General features: G+C 43.7%; 1 protein-coding gene across 1 annotated transcript in view; it reads left to right on the top strand.

Annotated features, from left to right (window-relative positions):
- The window catches only part of DNAH11 (dynein axonemal heavy chain 11), a 3,435,931-nt gene that overhangs the window by 2,796,082 nt on the left and 619,157 nt on the right, over window positions 1-20,692 (top strand). The window contains exon 69 of the mRNA XM_086939827.1: window positions 3,675-3,815. Coding sequence (XP_086795953.1) covers window positions 3,675-3,815 — 141 coding nt within the window. The remainder of the gene's footprint in view (window positions 1-3,674; window positions 3,816-20,692) is intronic.

Genomic DNA, 20,692 nt, shown 5'->3' with positions numbered 1-20,692 from the left:
TGAATGTTCATGATAAGCTAGTTTTAAGAATAAGAGACGAAGACATGGTTAACAAACCTATTTGTACAATGAGTATTGGTGGAGTAGTTGTCAAAATTTATGCCGATTCAGGCTCACCTTATACCATTGTTAATGAAGAAATGTGGAAATCTTCTTTTATCCAACATGTTGGGGAGAAATTATTACCATAAGATATCCACCCTGAAGGTTATTTGGGAGACCCTATTTCCATCCTGGGTTTTCGTTGGTTTGTTTTCAGGTTCAAGGATAGAGAGTGTAGAGGGAAACTTTATATTTCAAAGAAAGGACCACCTGTTTTAGGGTGGTTCGACCAAAAACAACTCCACATTATCTTAGATCCAAATAGTAAAGAACAAGTCCTAGTTGTTGATGATTGTTCAATTGTTACTGATAATATTTTAAAGAAATTTCCAAAGGTTTTTAGTAAAACTTTGGGGAATTTAATTGGTTTTGAACATAAAATCATATTAAAGGATGATGCCTGTCCTAAGGTACACAAGTGTAGGATTGTGCCTATCTTAGTGAGAGATGAAGTCAGTAAAGAGCTGGATAAACTTGTGTCTACTGACATCATAGAACCAATTGAGGCGAGTGAATGGGTTTCGCCAATTGTCGTCGCGAGACGTAGCAATGGTAAAATCAGATTGTGTGTAGACCTAAGATATTTAAACAACAACATTGTGGTTGACAAGTTCCCACTTCCTAAAATCAATGAGATGGTCTCTAGTATTGGTAACGCCCAATGGTTTTCTACTATAGACTTGTCGTCTGCATACCACCAGATTTCTCTATGCCCTGATTCAATGAAGTTCACGTCCTTTGTGACACCTTTTGGTTGCTTCCGTTATAAACGCATGCCGTTTGGCTTAGCCTCAGCGGCTGCTGTTTTTCAACGGCTTATGTACCAATTATTCAAGGGAGAAAAAGGTGTCAGATTTTTTCAGGACGACATTCTTGTTTTCGGAGACGATGAAAATGAGCATTTATCAAGACTACATAAAGTTTTGAATATTCTTGAGAGCAAAGGTCTTACTGTTGAACATTCTAAATGTAAATTTGCTCAGAAAAGTGTAACTTATCTAGGCCATATCATTGACGCAGAGGGGGTTAAACCCAAACCCTCTTTGGTTTCAGCTATCTCTGAGGCTCCTGTTCCTACAAGTAAAGATGACATCAAGTCATTCTTAGGAATGGCTGAGTTTTGCTCTAAGTATGTTCCTAATTTTGCGAGTGTCTCATACAATATTCGACAACTTTTAAAAAAGGGTGTGAAGTTTGAATGGTCGAAGTCTTGTGATGAAGATTTCATGAATATTAAGAACGCTATTGCCCAGACCACTGCTCTACACAGTTTTGATCCATCTTTAGAGAATGTTATTACTACTGATGCAAGTAACAAGGGTTTGGGAGCTGTTTTGGTGCAGATAGATGAGAAGGGGAAGGAAAATGTAATAGCCTATGCCTCAAGATCTCTTTCTCCTTGTGAAGAAAAGTACCCTATTATAGAAAGGGAGGCCTTGGCCTGTGCTTGGGCACTTGATCATTTTAAATCTTTCGTGTGGGGTAAAATGTGTTTGTTACGCAGCGACCATAAGCCATTGGTAAAGATTTTGACTACTGAAGGAGTTATCAATGCTTCTGCTCGTTTGGCTAGGATTTCTATGAGATTACAGAACTTCATTTACAAGATTGTTTATGTTCCTGGGAAAAGCAACGTCCTTGCTGATTTTCTGTCAAGGATGCCCGTAATGTTAGAGGAAGTTGATAATAATGATTGGAATGAATTACAGATAGCATATGTTCATGATGAAGGCCTTTCAGCATTCAGCAAAGAAGAGTGGAATAATGAGTATTTGTCTGATGAATGTTTACAAAAGGTAATTTCCTACACAGTTGAGGGTTGGCCAGATAAAAAAGATGTCTTGGATGATATTTTTAGACCCTTTTGGGAAGTCAGGTCTGAACTCTCTGTATCCCACGAGACTTTATTAAGGGGTGAAAGAATCGTTCCTCCTGGTGGTTTGCGGGAGGGAATCATTGAACTTTGCCATGAAGGTCATCCTGGGATTGTGAGATCCAAATCTTTGGTAAAAAATTTATTCTGGTGGCCTGGTTGTGATTCTCAGATAGAAAAGATTGTTAGAGATTGTGTCATTTGTGCCTCTGCAGACAAAACCTTACGTACCCTGCGTCCTCCTATGTTGGAGTGCTCTCCTCCTGAATCAACTTGGGAATCTGTTGCTGTAGATATTATGGGTCCCATTCAAGATCAAGATGGTTCTCATCGGTATTTAATAGTCATCATTGATTTGTTTTCTAAATGGCCGGTTGTTAAGGTGGTAGAGAGAGCAGATACTGATTCTGTTTTAAGTTTCTTGGATGAAACTTTTGTTACTGAGGGTATTCCTTCTTGCATTCTCACCGATAATGGTGTTCAGTTCTTATCTGTTAAAGCGAAAAGATATTTCAGTAAACTTGGTATTAGACATAGAACTACTTCTCTTTATAATCCTGGTGGCAATGGAGTAGTAGAACGTTTTAACAGGGTATTGAAAAATACTATTCAACTTTCTTTTAGTAATAATTTGGATTGGCCAACTCAGGTTGGGAAAGTTGTTTGGAATTATCGTATTACTGTAAACGATTCTACTGGTGTTTCCCCATTTGTCCTAATGAAAGGTAGGAGCCCACGTTCTAAAAGCATTCCTACTTGGTTATTCTCAAGTGAAATTGAGCCTTACTCTAAGGATCTTGTAAAGGCACGGTTGGTACAGGTCCACGACATAAGTAAAAAATATCATGATTGGAAGCATGGATATAAAGAAGTTAAGATAAATGTTGGTGATTGGGTTAGAATAAAAAAACCCTATAAGGTACAGAAAGGTGAATCTACCTTTTCTGAACCTTTCCAAGTAATGGAAATTTTAAAGAATTCTGTTAAACTTAGCAATGGAAAAGTTTGGAATTTAGGTAGAGTTGCCAGATGTAATCCGAGTTGTTCTTCTAGTCCTAACACTTCTTGGAAACCTGAAGATTTGGATGTTGAATAATCTAGTGGCAACGATAATTTGTTTGACAATTCTGGTGTGAATCCTAGTACGAGTAGTATTCCTGATTCCAGTGTAATTGTTTCTGAAAATATTGATCTAGGGTCTTCTAATAACATCTCTGAAGATTCTGTTATCACTCCCGTGGATAAGGTTCCAGCTACTGGTGAGGATTCTTCCCTCCGCCATTCCTCAAGGAAGAGGGTGGTTCCTTTGTGGCTTAAAGATTATATCACTAACAATAGTTAACAATAGTTAAGGGTTCGCAAACTATTAGTAGTAGTTCCTTCTAATCATTTTATGTTTTCCTTTTTTCTTTTTTCTTTTTTTTTATTATTAGATAGGGGGATGTGTTGTGTTGCTTACTTATGGTTACTGTTCCTTTAATCCTACACATTCTAGTTATGTCATTACTGAATGTGGAATGTTACACATGTCATGTTCATGTACTTGCTTTGTAAGAGTCAGTTATTCTTTGATACTGAACTTGCTGGATTACTTCTACTATGCTCTTCGATTGATTTAAGCATCTATCATAATCTACTTGGATTCATCTTCATTTCACTCATTTGTACTGATTTTTCCTGCGCTTTCATTGTCATTCAGGTGACTGAAGGAAAGGAGAACGAAGTCAAAATTAACGAGGCCAGAGAGCTTTACCGACCAGCAGCTGCAAGAGCCTCGCTTCTGTATTTTGTTATTAACGACCTCAGCAAAATTAACCCCATTTATCAGTTTTCATTGAAGGTAAGCAGTGCGTTTTACTAAATGATGCGAAGTAGTTTGTTGCATATTGGTCTTACACCTTGGCTTTGCCTCTGTATTACGTACAATGAATACGCATGCCTGCCTGCATGTATAGGACACAGAAATGTGTTTGTTTACATTACACACCATTTAATGTTAAAAGTTATTTTGGTACCATCAATTCATTTACGGATGTTCTTCCGTGGTCACCGTGAAAGTGATAGTTTTGGAACGATGGTGACCTATATTACTTGCTAGCCCCAACAATTCGTGTGCATTACAAACACCCATTACATTAGAAAGTGTACAGCTGTCGCAACCATAGCTGTGATATTCACGGGTCCCCTGTGAAAATGAGAAAGAGAGGAATGTTAACACTTAACATTCTATTTAAAAGTATTGTGGAAATTGTCTTCTACAATAAATTATTATTTAACGTGGTGCTTGAGAGATGCGGAAGGGAAGGTAGTTTTTGTTTTCGAGCTGTTTAGTTATGTTTAGAAAGTGTACATACATGTTTTCCTAGGGATACATTATATGTAGATTTCTGTTGAATTCACAACAACTTGCCATACCTCCTCATCTTCATGACTATATTTATTTGGCCAACATTTTGTATCTAAATTTTTCGGATGCTGGCTGATGGAATACAAAACTGCAGTACCGTTACAGTGACTGATGGCAAAAGTTCTTGTTGGATCTGAATCACTTGACTGAAAAATCATGAGCAGTGATACCTCACACAGCCTTGCCACAAACTGATTAGCTAATGTATTGAAAATTAGGCATCTTTGGACGACAGTGTCGTGTATTCAAGCTGTCATTATTTGTTGGCTTGTGCCCAGAGATTCATCAGATTAAAATACACGTTTCAAATATCACTTATCAAGCTTCCAATTAAGCCAACAGTATTATTTATGAATATTTTTAATTGGTTCTATGTCAAAACTCGTTTAAAACGTTGGTTGTTGCCGTAATTGTCATAGGAAAAATCGTTTTAAAGATGTTGCGTTTATTTGAATTACAATGGGACATTAACTTTCCTCGCCGCACCAGCATAGTCTCACAATACAAATACAGCTGCATCGGTAAAAGGGGCCTTCGTTGTCTAATATTTTTATATACTATATGATCTCTAATTACTCATTGTGCCACGGTATCCTGTGGGCGGAATCACAAAGGTAAATTGTCAAGGTTAGATCCACTCATGCACGTAGGTGTAAAGCTCCATCTTTAAGCTAGTCCCTGTTTCCAGGAGTAGATATACACATAGGTGTAGTAACCTCAAATGAGGGCGGTGAGGCCTCTTCCATGTACCTTGTCACCATAAAGTTACTATTAGTAACTTCCCGTCTGTCTGTAGAGCCCTCCACCCTCAAGGGCACAGAGATCGAGTTAGGGAAATGTTGGAACTGGGATTTCTGGTTGGCTAAGGCTTATGCCAAAGCCAGGCAGAAACCACCATTCTTGTCAGGGCGAGGGAGTCACACGCCAAGATAACCCCTGCTCACCCCCTTGGTAGCTTGGCACAAGCAGACAGGCTTATCCCGGAAGCAATGTATAAAGCATTTGCGCATGCACACAACAGCAACAACATAGCCTATAGCTGATCCCTGTTTTGATCTGCAAGGCGGGGCTAAGGCAACGACAGGAAGCACACAAGGATGCAATGAAATGGCATCCAAAAAGAAGAAACTAAAGAGAAAGACGGAAGTGGAACACGGGGAGGTTCCGTCCATTCTAGGGAGGGGGGGGTTTGGGGAGTTGGGCTGGTGAAGGGAGGTGTTGCAGGGGAAAAAAGGAGAGTTCATATATTGAAGAATTGTTGGTTCTATTGAGATTAGCTCAGATACGGCATAGACAAGATCATCTGATCTTACCATGGCTTTAATATATATACTGCTTATTTGCTTAGTTTGCACAAAGAAAGGGCCTGCTGCCATTATATATCTGCACTGTTTACTTGCCTATTTTGCACAAAGTAAGGGTTTGCTGCTACCTATATTTGCTGCTATTACATCTGTACTAAGTATTTATTTATTGATGTACCAAGAGCTTTTTTATATTTGCCCATTTGCACAAAAGAGAGGTTCTTTGATATTTATTATATTACTGTACTGTACTGTTTACTTGCCTATTTTGCACAAAGTAAGGGTCTGCTGCTACCTATATTTTCTGTTACTATATTTGCACTGAATACTCACCTATTGACGTACAAAGAGTTCTTGACTATTTGCCTATTTGCACAAAGAGAGGGTCTTTTGATGTTTACTATATTATTGTACTGTTAAACAACCCTTTTAGCATACGTACTCATTATATCTATTCTCTAGCATGTTTTTTAATCATGGCCTTTTTAAAAAAAGAAATAGCATGCTGAAGTTTATCTCTTTTAATGCAAATGGTCTGAACAATATTCGGAAAAAACCCGCTATTGAATGCTGGTTAAAAAACTTAAATCCTGATATTATTTATTTACAAGAGACCCATCATAGAGACCAGGCTGATGCAGATAAATTATTCAAGAACTGGGCTGGCCATACGATATCCTATTCAGCTGGATTGATACAGAGAGGAGTATGTATACTGATAGGAAAAATTCTAGGTTTAATTCTGGCAGGCACAGCCACAGACCCCAGAGGTAGATGGGCAGTTGCCCACGGTAAATTACATAATGTAAATATAATCCTTGCTACATTATATGCTCCCATTTTAGATGATTTTCAGCCAATCCTACAGTTAAAAAACGCGATAACCGGCCTTCCCGGGTTAATAGTATAGGGAGGTGATTTTAATCTTTTGCAAAATGCTGAATTGGACTCCTCTAAAAAAGAATGCCGTCAGAATAAACCCTAATCTGTTTTGGCAATTCAAAGTTGCAAATTAGACCTTGATATCATGGATTATTGGCGAGTTAACAATCCACTCAAACGAGAATATTCATGTTTCTCGGCAAAGTATAATTCCGCCTCAAGATTGGATTTTTTCTTAACCTCCCATGAGTTAAAGCTATGTAATTATGTTCATCTACCAAACGCTTTTTCAGATCATGCGGCAGTCTCCATGGAGGTAAATCTGGGACCACAAGACATAAGCACTATAAAACGATGGTTTTTTAACAAATCTAACCTTCTAGATCCTCAATGGTGTACAGAAATTGAAGAATTCATTGAGGAGTTCTTTACACGCAATAGAGGTACAGCCCCATTAAACACGACTTGGGATGCATTTAAGGCCACTTTACGGGGGTTTATCATATTTAAAGATATACCAAAACATAAAGCAAGAGAAGAGGAGAAGAGCAGATTACAAACAGATCTTATAGAGGCAACCCAAGTACACTACAGGGCCAGAACAATACATTCTAGCCAAAAACTCTCCAAGGCTAAGAGTAGGATGAGGGACTTCTATTATGCCCTGGGCGAAACCCACTTTAATTGCTACGCCCAGAGGATGTATGAGGATAGCGAGTATACAGGGAAGCTCCTGGCTTGGCAAACTAAACATATACATACAAGACCTAGACTTTATAGGCACTTATACACTTCATCCTTCTATTACGGTCTACGGGTTCGGGAGTGGTGGAGGTAGCAGGGAGTGAGTCGGAGACTTGAAATAGTGATTTTAAGGATGGCTTTATTTTTAAGTATGCTCTTCGACGTCTGTTAGAGTGTCTTAACCGGGCAAACTCGTCAGGTTCCGTCTTTACGCCTCTAGGGAATACAGGTTCCAGGGTGCTTCTGCCGCGCCGGGTATGGGGGCCCACCTGTCCTCTGCTTCTGCGATGGTTGTCGGGGCGAGGGTATTCTCCCGGGTCAAGTATGCAGCAAAAAGAAAAGGAAAAGAGCAATCAGTCTGAGGTACCTCGCAATGCTCTTAGGGGGCCGGGGAAGTGAGGGACACCAAGTGCTATAGTGAGTCACACCCACACACGGTCTGTCCTGTGCCTACTGTGCTCGTGAGGGAAGGGGTTTGTGGAGACTGTACACTATTTACACTGGCTTTCTACACGTTCAGTTAGCCACTACGTGCAACCCAGCCAGCCACTTTGCCCCGTACCTTTGTGAGCCACGCTCCTCCCGCGGGAACGTGGCGGGGCGAATCGCCTGTCCGTTGGCCTCCTGGCTTGCAGTCCACAGCTGGGCTCGTCAGGATCTCTTCCCCGCAGTACTCCGTCTCCGTTTCAGCTACCCGGTCTCTCGCTCCTTCTCCTCCTCGGGAAACGCCGTCCGACGACTTCCTGGTCATGCCTCCTTTTGGCTCCGTGATGAACCATGGGGGTGGAGCCTCGTCCTCCTCGACGTTGGATTTAAAGGGACCGTGTACCTTCTGTGCTGGATCTCCCCAGTGGGCGTCACTGTCCGTCCGGGGCCAGTCCTCCGGCCAGGAAGTGGCAGGGTGTGTTTCAGAAAGGGGTGTAAGGGGGGGAACTGCCGACCACCAGTCCACATCCGCATCAATGTCTATACAGTGGCGCCCAGGCCCCGTGACACACGGGGATACCAATTATTGCAATATTGTTGCAAGAAGTCACTCCCCTATCATTAGTTATTGGGGTAGTCGGTATAGCCCTGGATAGTGCCTCATTTAACAGTCGCCTGTTCCAAGCATAATAAAATTCAGTTGTGAGACAACACACACATACACTTTAGTGTCAAACCGTGATACATAATCAACAAAAAGTGAGTGAGAGCGAGAAGGCACCTCACGGGTGACCACCAACGGGAACCTGGCAGGTACTCACCAGGATTGCCCTATTCTCATCATTGGCGCCTTCAAGCTCGGAAAAGAGTAAAGTGTCCAAAAAAACCCACAAAATAATTGTGTAGAAATATTTGTGTAGAAATATGCAGTGAGAAAGAGGTCAAGAGTAACCTACAAAGAGTCAAACAACATGTAGAAACACATTACACAACTGCACAGATATATGGCAAGTATAGTAGTGGTGGTTGGATAGTTAGTAACCACGCCTACTAGTTTTCCCACACCCAACGCAAGAGAAAGAATAAAATTGTGCATCTGTGTTGTTGTGTGATGTGTTTCTACATGTTGTTTGACTCTTTGTAGGTTACTTTTGACCTCTTTCTCACTGCATATTTCTACACCATTATTTTGTGGGTTTTTTTGGACACTTTACTCTTTTCCGAGCTTGAAGGCGCCAATGATGAGAATAGGGCAATCCTGGTGAGTACCTGCCAGGTTCCCGTTGGTGGTCACGGTTTGACACTGAAGTGTATGTGTGTGTTGCCTCACAACTGAATTTTATTATGCTTGGAACAGGCGACTGTTAAATGAGGCACTATCCAGGGCTATACCGACTACCCCAATAACTAATGATAGGGGAGTGACTTCTTGCAACAATATTGCAATAATTGGTATCCCCGTATGTGATCGTGGGCGGTTGGCGGACTGGAAAAGCAGGCGAGGAGGCCGGATATAGTGGGCTATAGTGTTTTTATTTTTCTCTGAGCAGTAGGATACGGGGAGAGAAAGTCCAATGTATAACACCCAACACGGGAGATGTGTCTTTTTCCTTGCTCCTCCTGATGTTGTGAGGGTCCAATGGGCTTCCGGGTCTTGGGTGTAGCTGTCTCGGGATGGTCGGAAGGCACCTCGGAGGGCAATAAGAGAGAGAGGAGCCGTTAGTCACACTGGGACTAGAGGTCCGATACCGTCACCGTTACCCGGTAGTGAGAGGAGTAGAAATGAGAGTGAGGAAGGTACGGGATGGATTCAGGGAAGGTAAAGCATAAGAAGTGCACAGGATGGTGGGGGAACAGGGTTGTGCTATTTATACAGTGTCAAGTGCTATTTTACACAAGGTGTCCAAGAGCTACCGGTGACGTGCCTAAGATAGCGGGAGTATTTATACAAGGGGGGGTCGTACTATTTACACAGAGCACCTAGCGTGCTTTAAAGGTAGCTGGTACTCACGCGCTCCGCCGTAACTCTCCTCTGAGTTACGGTCGCTCTTCAGCCACCTCCGTGGGACTCCACCAGTCTTCGGACCACTCCTCGATGTCTCCGCTCCCGTCTTCTCCTTCTGTCACCGCTCCAGCCGAAATCTCCTGCCACGATCCTTCGACGCCTTTTACCTCTCCTCTTCCATCTTTTCTGTATCCGGCCGTCGGCAGGGAGGCGGGACTTCCGGGGTCACGGGGAAGTCCTTCCGGTCCTTCGTTGCTCCTGATTGGGTCCTGTAACAGAGAGAGGGGTGGGGTTCCTGTCGTCATGGACGCTGTTGTGGTTGATTCCGCTCGTGTGCCTGGATACGGGGAGTTGCGGAGGGGTGATAGACTTGGCGGGGTGAGTAGGGGTCTCGTGACCCGTCGGGCGAGATCACACCGTAATAGAAGGATGAAGTGTTAAGTGCCTATAAAGTCTAGGTCTTGTATGTATATGTTGCATTATGAGTGGAGGGCGACCTATGACTAGCTTTACCCTCTAAGCTCCGTTGTTTTTGAATATTGGCAAACTAAAGAAAAACAGGCTCGCAACAAAATTGACCAACTAACTGACCCAATCACTAAAATACAAGCTAAGACCACAGCCTTAATTGGTGAGTGTTTCCTGAAACATTATGAGGGAATCTATCAAACAACAGAAGAGGCCTCAACTGATTAAATAGGGGAGTTTTTATCTCAACTTACAATCCCCAAATTAGATGATGAAGAGAAGGAATGTCTCATTGAGATTTTCTCAGAGTTTGAGTTAGACGAGGTAATCAGCTCCCTCCACAAAGGAAAGGCCAACGGTGTCGATGGTCTTCCAATTGAATATTTTTAAAAATTTGAAGGAACTCTACGCAAAGAACTTTTAATTTTAGTAAATGATTTACTTCAAGGAGGATACCCCCGATTCTTTCTGCTCATCTGTGGTAGTTAGTATTTTAAAAAAGGGAAAGGATAGTGAGAATATAAACTCGTACCAACCAATAAGTCTACTAAACACAGACTATAACATTTTTACTAAGCTTTTAGCAAATCGATTGAATAAAATAGTGGGAAGTTTGGTAGCCAATGATCAGTGCTGTTTTATTGCAGGTAGGCAGCTCCATACAAATACAAAGTTTGTATTGGAGACACTAGATTTTTTTTAAACTAATAAAGTGAAGGCCCAAATCTGGTTCCTAGATGCTGAGAAAGCCTTCGATCTAGTGTCCTGGGACTGCCTATTTGCTATTTTGCACAGTTTTAATTTCCTGAATGTTTTTATCTCTCTCTTAAAACAACTATATTTGAACTCCAGGGCACAGATTATCATCAATAATTCTAACATCGGTACATGTAAGGTCACTAGAGCACCCGACAAGGCTGTCCCCTATCGCCAATATTATTTGCATTATTTATTGAACCTCTAGCGATTGCGATTAGAAATATACGAACTAATACAGTCCCAGTAGCTGGTATGACTAATATAAAATTATGCGCCGATGATATAGTCCTGTTCTTAGATTCCAACCCCCTAAGTCAAGCGAAAATTGTAAAAATATTTTCTGACTTTCAAAAACTAGGGGGCTATAAAATTAATGTTAACAAGACGGAAATTATTTTATTAAACTGCACTGTAGACACTTTAATACCAGAATTTAGGCAAATTTATAACCCCACGCCGAAGAGATATCTGGGAATATTTATTTCGGACAATTTAGACGAGTTGTTCTCACTTAATTATTCACCGTTGCTAAAAAAGGTTGAGTTCCTTTTAGAACGCTGGAATCTATTACCCCTGTCCATAATGGGCCGAGCAGCACGGATACGCATGTCGATCCTACCTCTTTTTAATTTCTTATTTAATGCAGCACCCTGTGTTATTCAGGTCTCCTTTTTTAAAAAGATAGATTCCCTAATATCTTCATTTCTTTGGGCCAAAAAGTCTCCTAGACTCGCACTTAGTACTTTATATCTTCCATTTGCACAAGGAGGGTTATCCCTCCCAAACATAAGGGAATACTATTTTGTGTCTTTTGCACACCATAGTTTTAGGTTTTTCTTTTTAGACACGAATGAGGCAGACAATTATTTTATGAATAAGATGTTGCCAGAGGTAAAGATAATCGATCCAATTAGAGTTACTAAAGATCCAAAAAAATTCCGCTACAAGTCCCTCTAATGGATTTTTTGACAGAAAATTCAGTTTCTGAAATCCCATTCTATTCATAGGATAAGTATCACAACTGATTTGAACAACTTCAACCTAGGCGAAGAGGGATGCATGGACAGAAAAACAATAAACCTCTGGAAAGAAAATGGTTTTGATAAAATAGATGACTTCCTGGCCGTTAACAGGTGGAAGACATGGGACCAAATTGCCAGCCAGGTGAGCCATTCTCATTCCGTTCTGAAATGGTCCTTTTTATGTTTTGCCTGGCGAAAAGATGCGCTCTGCGCATCTTTTTCGCGCAGGCGAAAACCTCTTGAGATGTATACGGGAGACAGGAACGGCCTCCGTCTTTCATTGGCTAGCTCCATAAATGGAGGCTAGCCATTGGAAGACGGGCCCGTCCGTCAAGGCCGGACCAGATTTGGGGGCGTTCCCGAGAATTTTTGGCTTTTGGCTACGTCACGAGACGTCAGCCAAAAGCCGGGAACGCCCCCAAATCTGTTCCGGCATTGAGCCGGCACCCGCCTTCCTGCTCCGGCCGTCTTCTGCGTCTCTCCTCCCCCTTTCCCGCCCCCTCCCGCTTGTTTCCTGATGCTGGTCCCTCCAAGAGCCCACTGCACTCAAATCAGACCTCCCCTCGCTCCAATCAGACCTCCCCTCGCTCCAATCAGACCCCCCCCTCAACGCGCGAGAGCACGGACCCGAGCCCCGGGTGCCTTCTGTGGGAGGCCGAAGGAGGCATCTCCCACCGGGCACGGCCGCTCCCCTTGCATTGTCAGGGCTGGGCGGGCACAGAGGGCGGCCCCGCCTGGCAACGATAACAGATCGCGGAAGCGGAAGCCGCTGCAGCCGGTCTGCGGCGTGCGGAAGAGCAGCACCGGGAATCGGTGAGGAGGCCAGCGGGCGGTACTGGAGCAAGCAGGTGGGGCAGCGGGGGCGCGGATACCCGGGGGCCGAGGGAACGTCTAATACCAGTACTGTGTGCAAGAGGACTGTGTGTTGTCCAGAGTTTGCCATTTGCTGTCGCAGTGTTTGCAGGGGGAGGGGGGTTATCTGTCGTAGATTAGCCCCTGCTTGCCCTTGAGTTGTCTTTCTTTTAGAGTGGTGTTTCTGCACGTAACTCCCCCCGGTGAAACCTGAAACCCTGAACTCTGCTTCCCACCCCCGTTCCCCCATCTTGTATGCACACACCTTGAAAAAAGCGGACCATATTCCACCTCCGCGTGAGAGGGGCCTGGCTCGGTCGCTTTAACGACACCTCCTCTCTATTACCCGTAAGAGCGAAAAAAGAGGCAGACTGAAATTGTAATAACCGATTTAATATTTTCACAATTCGTAGAAACAGGATCGCCTTAAAACAAAATAAATAATATTCTAGGTAAACAGCTTCAGGACATTGAAACTGTTACTAATGGGATCCCACCAGAAGTATTTTTTGTTGGTTTAATCCCTCATTCCTTCCCAGGACCACTGCTTTTATGACCTCGTGGACTCCATTCTCCGCCGAAACAAAGGACAGGCCTTTTTAACCAGAGTCCCTCGAGAGACCACCAAGGATTCCGGGACAGACGCTGCCATTTCGCACCGCTTTCAACAGTAGCAAAAATGCATGACTGAATGGCTAAAAATGCAGTGTTGGGGGCATTCATTGGCGTCCAGGGCACTGTCACAACACAGACAGGCCCAAGTCAATACTTTCCCACTGATCCCATTTTGAAGGTCTGCTTTGGTTCCTTCTTTCCCATTAATGAATATTTAAACCTTGTAATAGCAGGAAGATAAAAATGCACAAAGGGAAAGCACTTCATGCAGCCAACGGAGGTAGGGAGAAGTGCAAGGAGAACTAAAACGGTGTGAGTGTGGTGGTGGCACTTAAAGTCTCTTCAGTCACAGTGAAAGTTGCACTTTGGCTGTTTTCAATGCAGTGTTGCAAATCATATGACCCCCGGGGTGTAAGGCCACTATCCCTGACGAGCCTACGGTTTAGTGTGAGTTGAGATACTGGTATTACCTCTGAGTGGCACATGTACGTGTGGGATTTTTCTTTTTTATATCTACAGAACAATACGATAGATCGGTGGGTTAATGCACACACTGCACACGTCTATTCAGTTGCGTGTCCAACATAGCCCAACTGCAATGGCAAATCCTCTTTAATAAATAGACTATGAGTGATGCCAGTAAGGTTTGTCTCGATGTTCCTTCGCCTCTCTGCAGTCTTTACATCCCTAACCTGTATGCTGTCGTTTCATAAAGACTGATGTTGCCTGGCTATTAGCTGCGTGTTTCTGGTCTTCCTAATAGGACAATGAGTCAAGTGTCCATCAGAGGATTCTTATCTCTTTCAGTAGGAATGCTTGTGGGGTACCCCAGGGCACTTCACCCGGCTCCCTGCTGTTTATTGTAAACAGGAGTACTCCTTTTAACCTTCTGAGAGCCTCTAGTATCAGTTTTCACATCTATGTCAAGAAGAAGATCTGTTTGCAAACCTCAAAGGCTACAACAAGCGTGTCAGCGACATCAGGGAGTGCAAGGAAGCAGCTTTGTCCCATGCAGGGGTTACACACCGAGAAAGGCGCAGGTTTCTGAGATCTGTGAGAGAGTGAGTTGTCCCAGTGTAACACGGGCAGTGATCACAGAAGGGGGAGATACTGATGCAACAATGACATCATTGACCAGGCTTTATATGATTTTTAATATAATGCGATGTTTCTTTAAGATTTCTATGATGCTCCTTTTGGTATGTCCACAGCATGAGCTATTAATGCAGCGTGGGCGGTCTTTGCATGCCCTCATGGTATTATTGTAGAGCGCTATATTTATCTTTGAATCTATGCTTGTCATGTTGGTATAGTGCAGTGTTTACTTTGAAATGTTCTCCACGTGCGCTTTGTGTGCAGTTAATTTGTTTCCTGTGACTGAAGCCAGTAAGCCGTTGGGATCTGAGGATTACTGGAACAAGCGACAATTGGTTAAGTTAACTTCAGAACAGGTTGAGATTATGTCTAAAAGGAGAGATGGAGTCATGAGTACTGATTGGGCACACTGGCTACAACCCTCTGTTTAAACCTCAGGTGAAAGAAATACTTGTTTGAATTCCACTCAGGGAAGCTCTTGTGTAAGTGAGTTCCTCCTGTGGGCGTCCACGTATGAGCTCGGTGGGTTCACGTCCCAGGAGAATGTCAAAGCAGTTTGAGGATTTAGTGCTTTCCTGAGCATTCACACGTGTCGTTTTAGTTTCTTGTTTTAGTTTTATTTCGGATCAAAAGGGAAAAGATGGTGTAATATAATGCGATGTTTGGCTGTGTGTGTGGGGGGCTCTGTGTGGGTGTGTGTGTGGGGGGTCTCTGTGTGTGTTTGGGGGGGCTCTCTGTGGGTGTTTGTGTGTGTCATTTGCGAGATAAAGCTAGTGGCATTGTAAATGACAATGCCATTTATTTATGTTAAAAAAAAACATAAATAAAAATAATGTCAAGAGCAATGCCAATAGCTCTAACTTTAACAAAGGCAAAACCATTGCATTGTAAATGCTTGTTTATGTTGAATCCAATACTCAGAGAGCTGGATATAGGAAATCTCTACTTTAAGGAAAATATCTCTACAGCACTGAATAATAAAACTCAAAAAAACTAAAAAAAAATGAGTATTTGGATTAAAATACTAAAAGAGGACAAGAAGCAGGAATCCTCGAGTAAGATTAACAAGAGGTGGAAAAAAAGGGAGGATATTGAAATCAATCAACAAATTTGGGATAAAATAAACAAATTTAATAAAACAATTTTCGGCGGCGCTAATTTTAAGCGCATGCAATTTTATAATAAATGGTTGATTTACAGAACTCCCTCTTATCTCCACAATATCTTTCCTCTAGTTGCCGATAAATGTTTCCGATGTGAGGAAAAAGGGACCTATAAACACATTGGGGTCGATTAGGATCGCGGACGGACTTGAGTCCGTCCGCGACCCCAGAGTATGAAGGAACGTCCGCAGGGGCTGCGGCGTTCCCTCATGTGCGATTAGGATGTGACCGCCACCCTGGCGGTCACATCCTGGATATTTAACATTGCGGCGGGTGCTGCTTCAAGCAGCACCCGCCGCAATGTTAAAAGTGCATGTTTTACATTTACATGCACAAAGCGGCAGGCACCGCGCGGTGCCTGCCGCATTGTGCATGTAAATGCTGGGGGGTACCATAGGTACCCCCCATGTGCACCCCCCACCCGCCAACACCCTGGGGGCCCGCAACGGGCCCCCAAAATCAAAAGTACACATGCTTTTCCACGGCGGAAAAACCGCCGCGGAAAAGCATGTTTACTAATGTTTCCTAATTTGGCTGGCGGTGTCTGATAGACACTGCCAGCCAAATGAGAGCTTTTCCGCCGCGGTTGTAATCCGACCGTGGCGGAAAAGCAGCGGACAGAAACCAAGACCCACCAGCCATCGTAATGCGGCGGTGGGTCTTTGGTGAGTCCGCAGAGGATTTTCCGCCTCCTCCGGGCCGGAGGTGGCTTCCGCCGGCCCGGAGGAGGCGGAAAATCCTCCATCCTAATCGGCCCCATAGTCTGGGAATGTCCTAAAATCCAACCGCTATGGAGGGAAATTGAAAAATACCTCTCCTCTGAGCTTAAAGCTCCTATAATATTCGATGATCTAGTCCCTGTTCTAGGCTGCTCAGCGATCAGCACCAAACATGACGAATTTCTTTTCATAGCTTATCTAATAGCTAAATCACTCATACTGCAGTTCTGGAAAACCAACCAAGTACCGACCTTTCAGGCATGGAAGGCTAAATTAATACGAACACAGGGCAGGGAAAGAAAATATGCGCTTAGATCAGGGGCGCTCAAAAAATATGAAAAGTTCTGGAGTTTTTGAACTGTAAAAGATACCTAATCACTAGTCTGCCTATATGCACTTTTAAGCACTTCTGCACTTTACAATTACTTTTTGCATTTTATAATCATGTCATGGACACTTGATCGCTGATTATTTATGTATAACCATATGCCATGTATTGTACTAAAGCTTTTTACAAATGTATTCTGTAATGCTGATCTTGTTTTTATGAACTTTCAATAAAAATAATTATAAAAAAAAACAACAGCAACAACATCCTAGGCACACCACAAAAGGAACTCCACACAAGGTTATAAAAAAATAACTTTTGTATTTTCAAAACACATTAGATAGTAATCACACAATATACATTGTCCCAACTGGCACGGGCAATATTCACAAGGGATTATTTACACAGGACAGGGCCACGTGGGCCACTGTCAGCATCAACACTTAGCAAAGTGAACATAGAATAAGTGTAACACAATATAACAATTATAGACCACAACCAGTAACCACTGGTAACAGGTAGGTACACACTACGCAATACTAATATCCATAGGCATAGATCACACAGGGACACATAACCTCTCTAGTATAAATTATACTAGGCAAAACAACCTCCTAAAAATGTAAGCACATCTAGAGGTATCACAGGCATAAAGACAAAGCATATTATGCAGACATCACAGTTAGGCCTAACCAGTATAAATACAGTAGGCAATCTCCTCTCTAGTCTAAACACATTAGACCCTACTCCCTAAGAATAACTCACATTTAGGGGCGTAACTCATAGTGAAGCACAATCACACTAACACAAACCTCCACAGGTAAAACCATCTCTAGAGGTATCAACACAGGGGGCGTAAAACATACTAGATTGAGGTTCCGTGACAATTGTAAGTGGTGTTTTCGACTCGCACGAATATGGTCGAGTCTGGTATCTATGAACCGCAAATGACGAGTTTAGTAAGTGTGCGCAGTTTCGCTGTGCTAACTTAAACCGTTCGTTTGTTATGTGGGCTTTTCATCTGTACCCACGGGTTCCATCTTAGATACGGCATCCATTTTGTCTCTTGCCCTCAAGTAGCCAGCGAACGGACGCTGTCCGCTTCGCGACCCTGGGACTCCCAAGATATTTGCGGAAGACACATGTTCTTTGTAAGTGTCTTTATGACGAGGGGGTTGCTGCTGTAAGGCAGATGGCGCCGCTCGAGGCTCATCTTGCCGCACGGACTTATTGTCTCAAGCCGTGCATCTCATTAGGCACGTCCCTTTGATGCCTGTATCTCGTGTTTCTCGATACCTCCCCTTTTACACCCTTTCCGATCTCCCCACTGTCTCCGTCTTCCTCTGCACCTGTCTTCGTTCCTATTTCGATCTACTTTACTGCTGATTGGAATTTGCTAAATGGTGGGAAGATGGGTTTTTACAGTTGGGAACCGCCAAATGTTTCCGCACTTATGTTCCGGACCTTGTGTGTTTCAAAGTGACCAAAGCGACCCCTCTGGGAGCTAAATGTGGGAACCGGGTTGTAAACTTTTGTGTTCAATGTTATCCTATGGGTAAAAACTGTATAAAAGGAGCGATCCACAGAACCAATTTGAAGCAGTCTCCCCGAACTACACTCGATGTACTTCCTGTGACTTCTGTGTTCCCTGCAGCAAATAAACCTTGAATCTTTGACGCCGAAGGAAGTGTCCCGTGTCTCTGTGACTTGTACGCCGGAGCAGGTTACCCACGAAGGTTTCAGGTGTTGTGCCCTGGCACCGCTGGGTCCAAAAGAACCCAGTCCTTCAGTTGGCGCCCCCGTGGGGCTGCATCAGTGGTACCGGTCCAAGCCCAACGATCGTGAGGAACTTCGTGTGAAATCTCCGAGGGAAGGTGCACCCCGCTTCATCGATCCTGTTGTCGAAATAAGTGGCCCGAAGACTTTTCCCGCGAAGATTCCCGCCTCCGGACGGCTGCGACGGACTGCTGCCCTGACTGTAGACCTGTTTTGGCGCCTGGCGTAGACCTTGGTATAGCGAGACGAGTGACGGGCCTTCCTGAGGACGCCATCGATCTTTGAGTTAAGTATTTGTGGGTCGCTCCCAGAGTTCTTGGTTGTTGACACTTTAGCGAGTGTCTTTGTTGTACACGCTGTGTGAGTGTTTTTGTCGGTGACACTTTGCTAGCGTACTTTGTTGTTGTATTGTTTGACGACTGCAGCCGCCAAAAACCGAGGGTTTTGTTCTTGCTGGGACTTGGTAAATCCCGTAACCCTTGAAGTTTGTGAAACTCGGCTAGTGTGCAAGATGCCTGGTCGCAGTACTTTGTTCAGTTGTTTTAGACCTTGTGGTGCGGATTCCCTGCTGGAGGACTCGTGTCCGATACCTCCGGTTGGAACTCCTACTTATGAATTATATAGCAAACATGGGCTAGGCCCGATTGCTTTTAACGATTATTGGATAAAATATACAAAGAAAGACGGCGATCTTCGTTGGCCACCTCACGGTAGCTTCGAAGCGTCGATCTTAGATAATTTGGAAATAAAGTTGTTCGAACGTAAATCTAGGCCGGCCATGTTTGATGCCTTTCGGTTGTGGCGCAAAGAAGCCCGACAGAAAGAAATCAGACAGAATAAACGTAGTCAGCGAGATAATGTTGCTACCATAGTGAAGAAAGCTGAGCAGTTTCAGCGTGATAAGGAGGATAAGGATAAGGAAGTGTTTGAGAGGCTACAGCGTATGTCCATAGATAAATGCTATCCTGCTTTGCCTACGGAGTCGGATAAGAAGGAAGAGGCAGTTGAGGATCCTTTAATGTCCTATCTTATGAAGTCGCCACCTCCGTACGTACAGGGTACCGCAGCTCCTGTGGTCCCTGCCGTACCTGTTCTTCCACCTATTGTTCCTCCACCAGTTCCTCAACCTGCACCCGCTCTTCCAACTATTCCTGCTCCTTTGTCTATTTCTATTCCTACTGCTCCTCCGCTTCCACATACTCCTGCTCCCGCTACTGCTCCTGTGTTGTTAACCCCTGTTGTTGCTACTGTTTCTACTCCTTCTCTTGTTAGTCCTGTGTCTTACTCTTCTCCCTCTACTCGTAATCGTAACTCTCCCCTTGCGACAAACTTCTTTCAGTCGCTCGGACCTGTTTTTGGGTCTGCTGGTTCTGATGGACCTCAGAGACGTAGCCAGCTTCCTGGTAATAGAGAACGTGTTGCGCTATATAACATGGCGATGGGTTGGATGGTAAACCCTCTTAGAAATCCACCCCGTGTTGTCCTCGAAACGTTTAATCAATTCAACATACCAACTCAGAGATATGTGTTTGATGAAATGTGCAAGTTCCTTCATGATCAGATAGCGGCCAATGCGCCTGACGAGGTGCTGACCGCCCTGTCTGAACTTCGACTTCAGTTCGCCACTGGACTGATAGTAGATACTAATGTCCGACGTGCTATTGAGCGGTTACTATCTCTTCGTCCCGCTCCTATTCCTCATGCATTGTTCGTTGAGGATATTGAGCAACAAGACGAGTCTGGCCAATATCCTATGCGTGAAGTTCCGCCGGTTTGGATACCAGCTGATAATACTAATGCTGCCCAGCCAGTAGCGGCACATTTTGAGAGAGTGTGGATACACCTCCCATGGAAACGATCGGAAGTGCTTCAGGTGAAACAATCTTTGCCCGATCCTCGTAAAAATCCTACTGGGTATTACAAGGAATTATCGCAGCTCGTAGACGCTACGGTAATGAATCTTGCCGATATCGACATGTTGTTTGGCAATGTCGTACCGCAACCGGTATGGGCCAAGATTCGTCACCAAGATCACGCAAATGAATTAGGTGGTGATTGGGCTGCCATTACAGCGGCAGACGCTGGACAAGTGGCTGCTACTAAACCCGATCAATTGATTACTGCTCTTCCTGGGCGAATAATAACATTAATG

Source organism: Lissotriton vulgaris, chromosome 10, assembly GCF_964263255.1.
Source record: "Lissotriton vulgaris chromosome 10, aLisVul1.2, whole genome shotgun sequence".
Classification (NCBI taxonomy): Eukaryota; Metazoa; Chordata; class Amphibia; order Caudata; family Salamandridae; genus Lissotriton; species Lissotriton vulgaris.
Note: the sequence above shows the minus strand (reverse complement) of the source record. Positions and strands in the feature narration are given on the sequence as shown.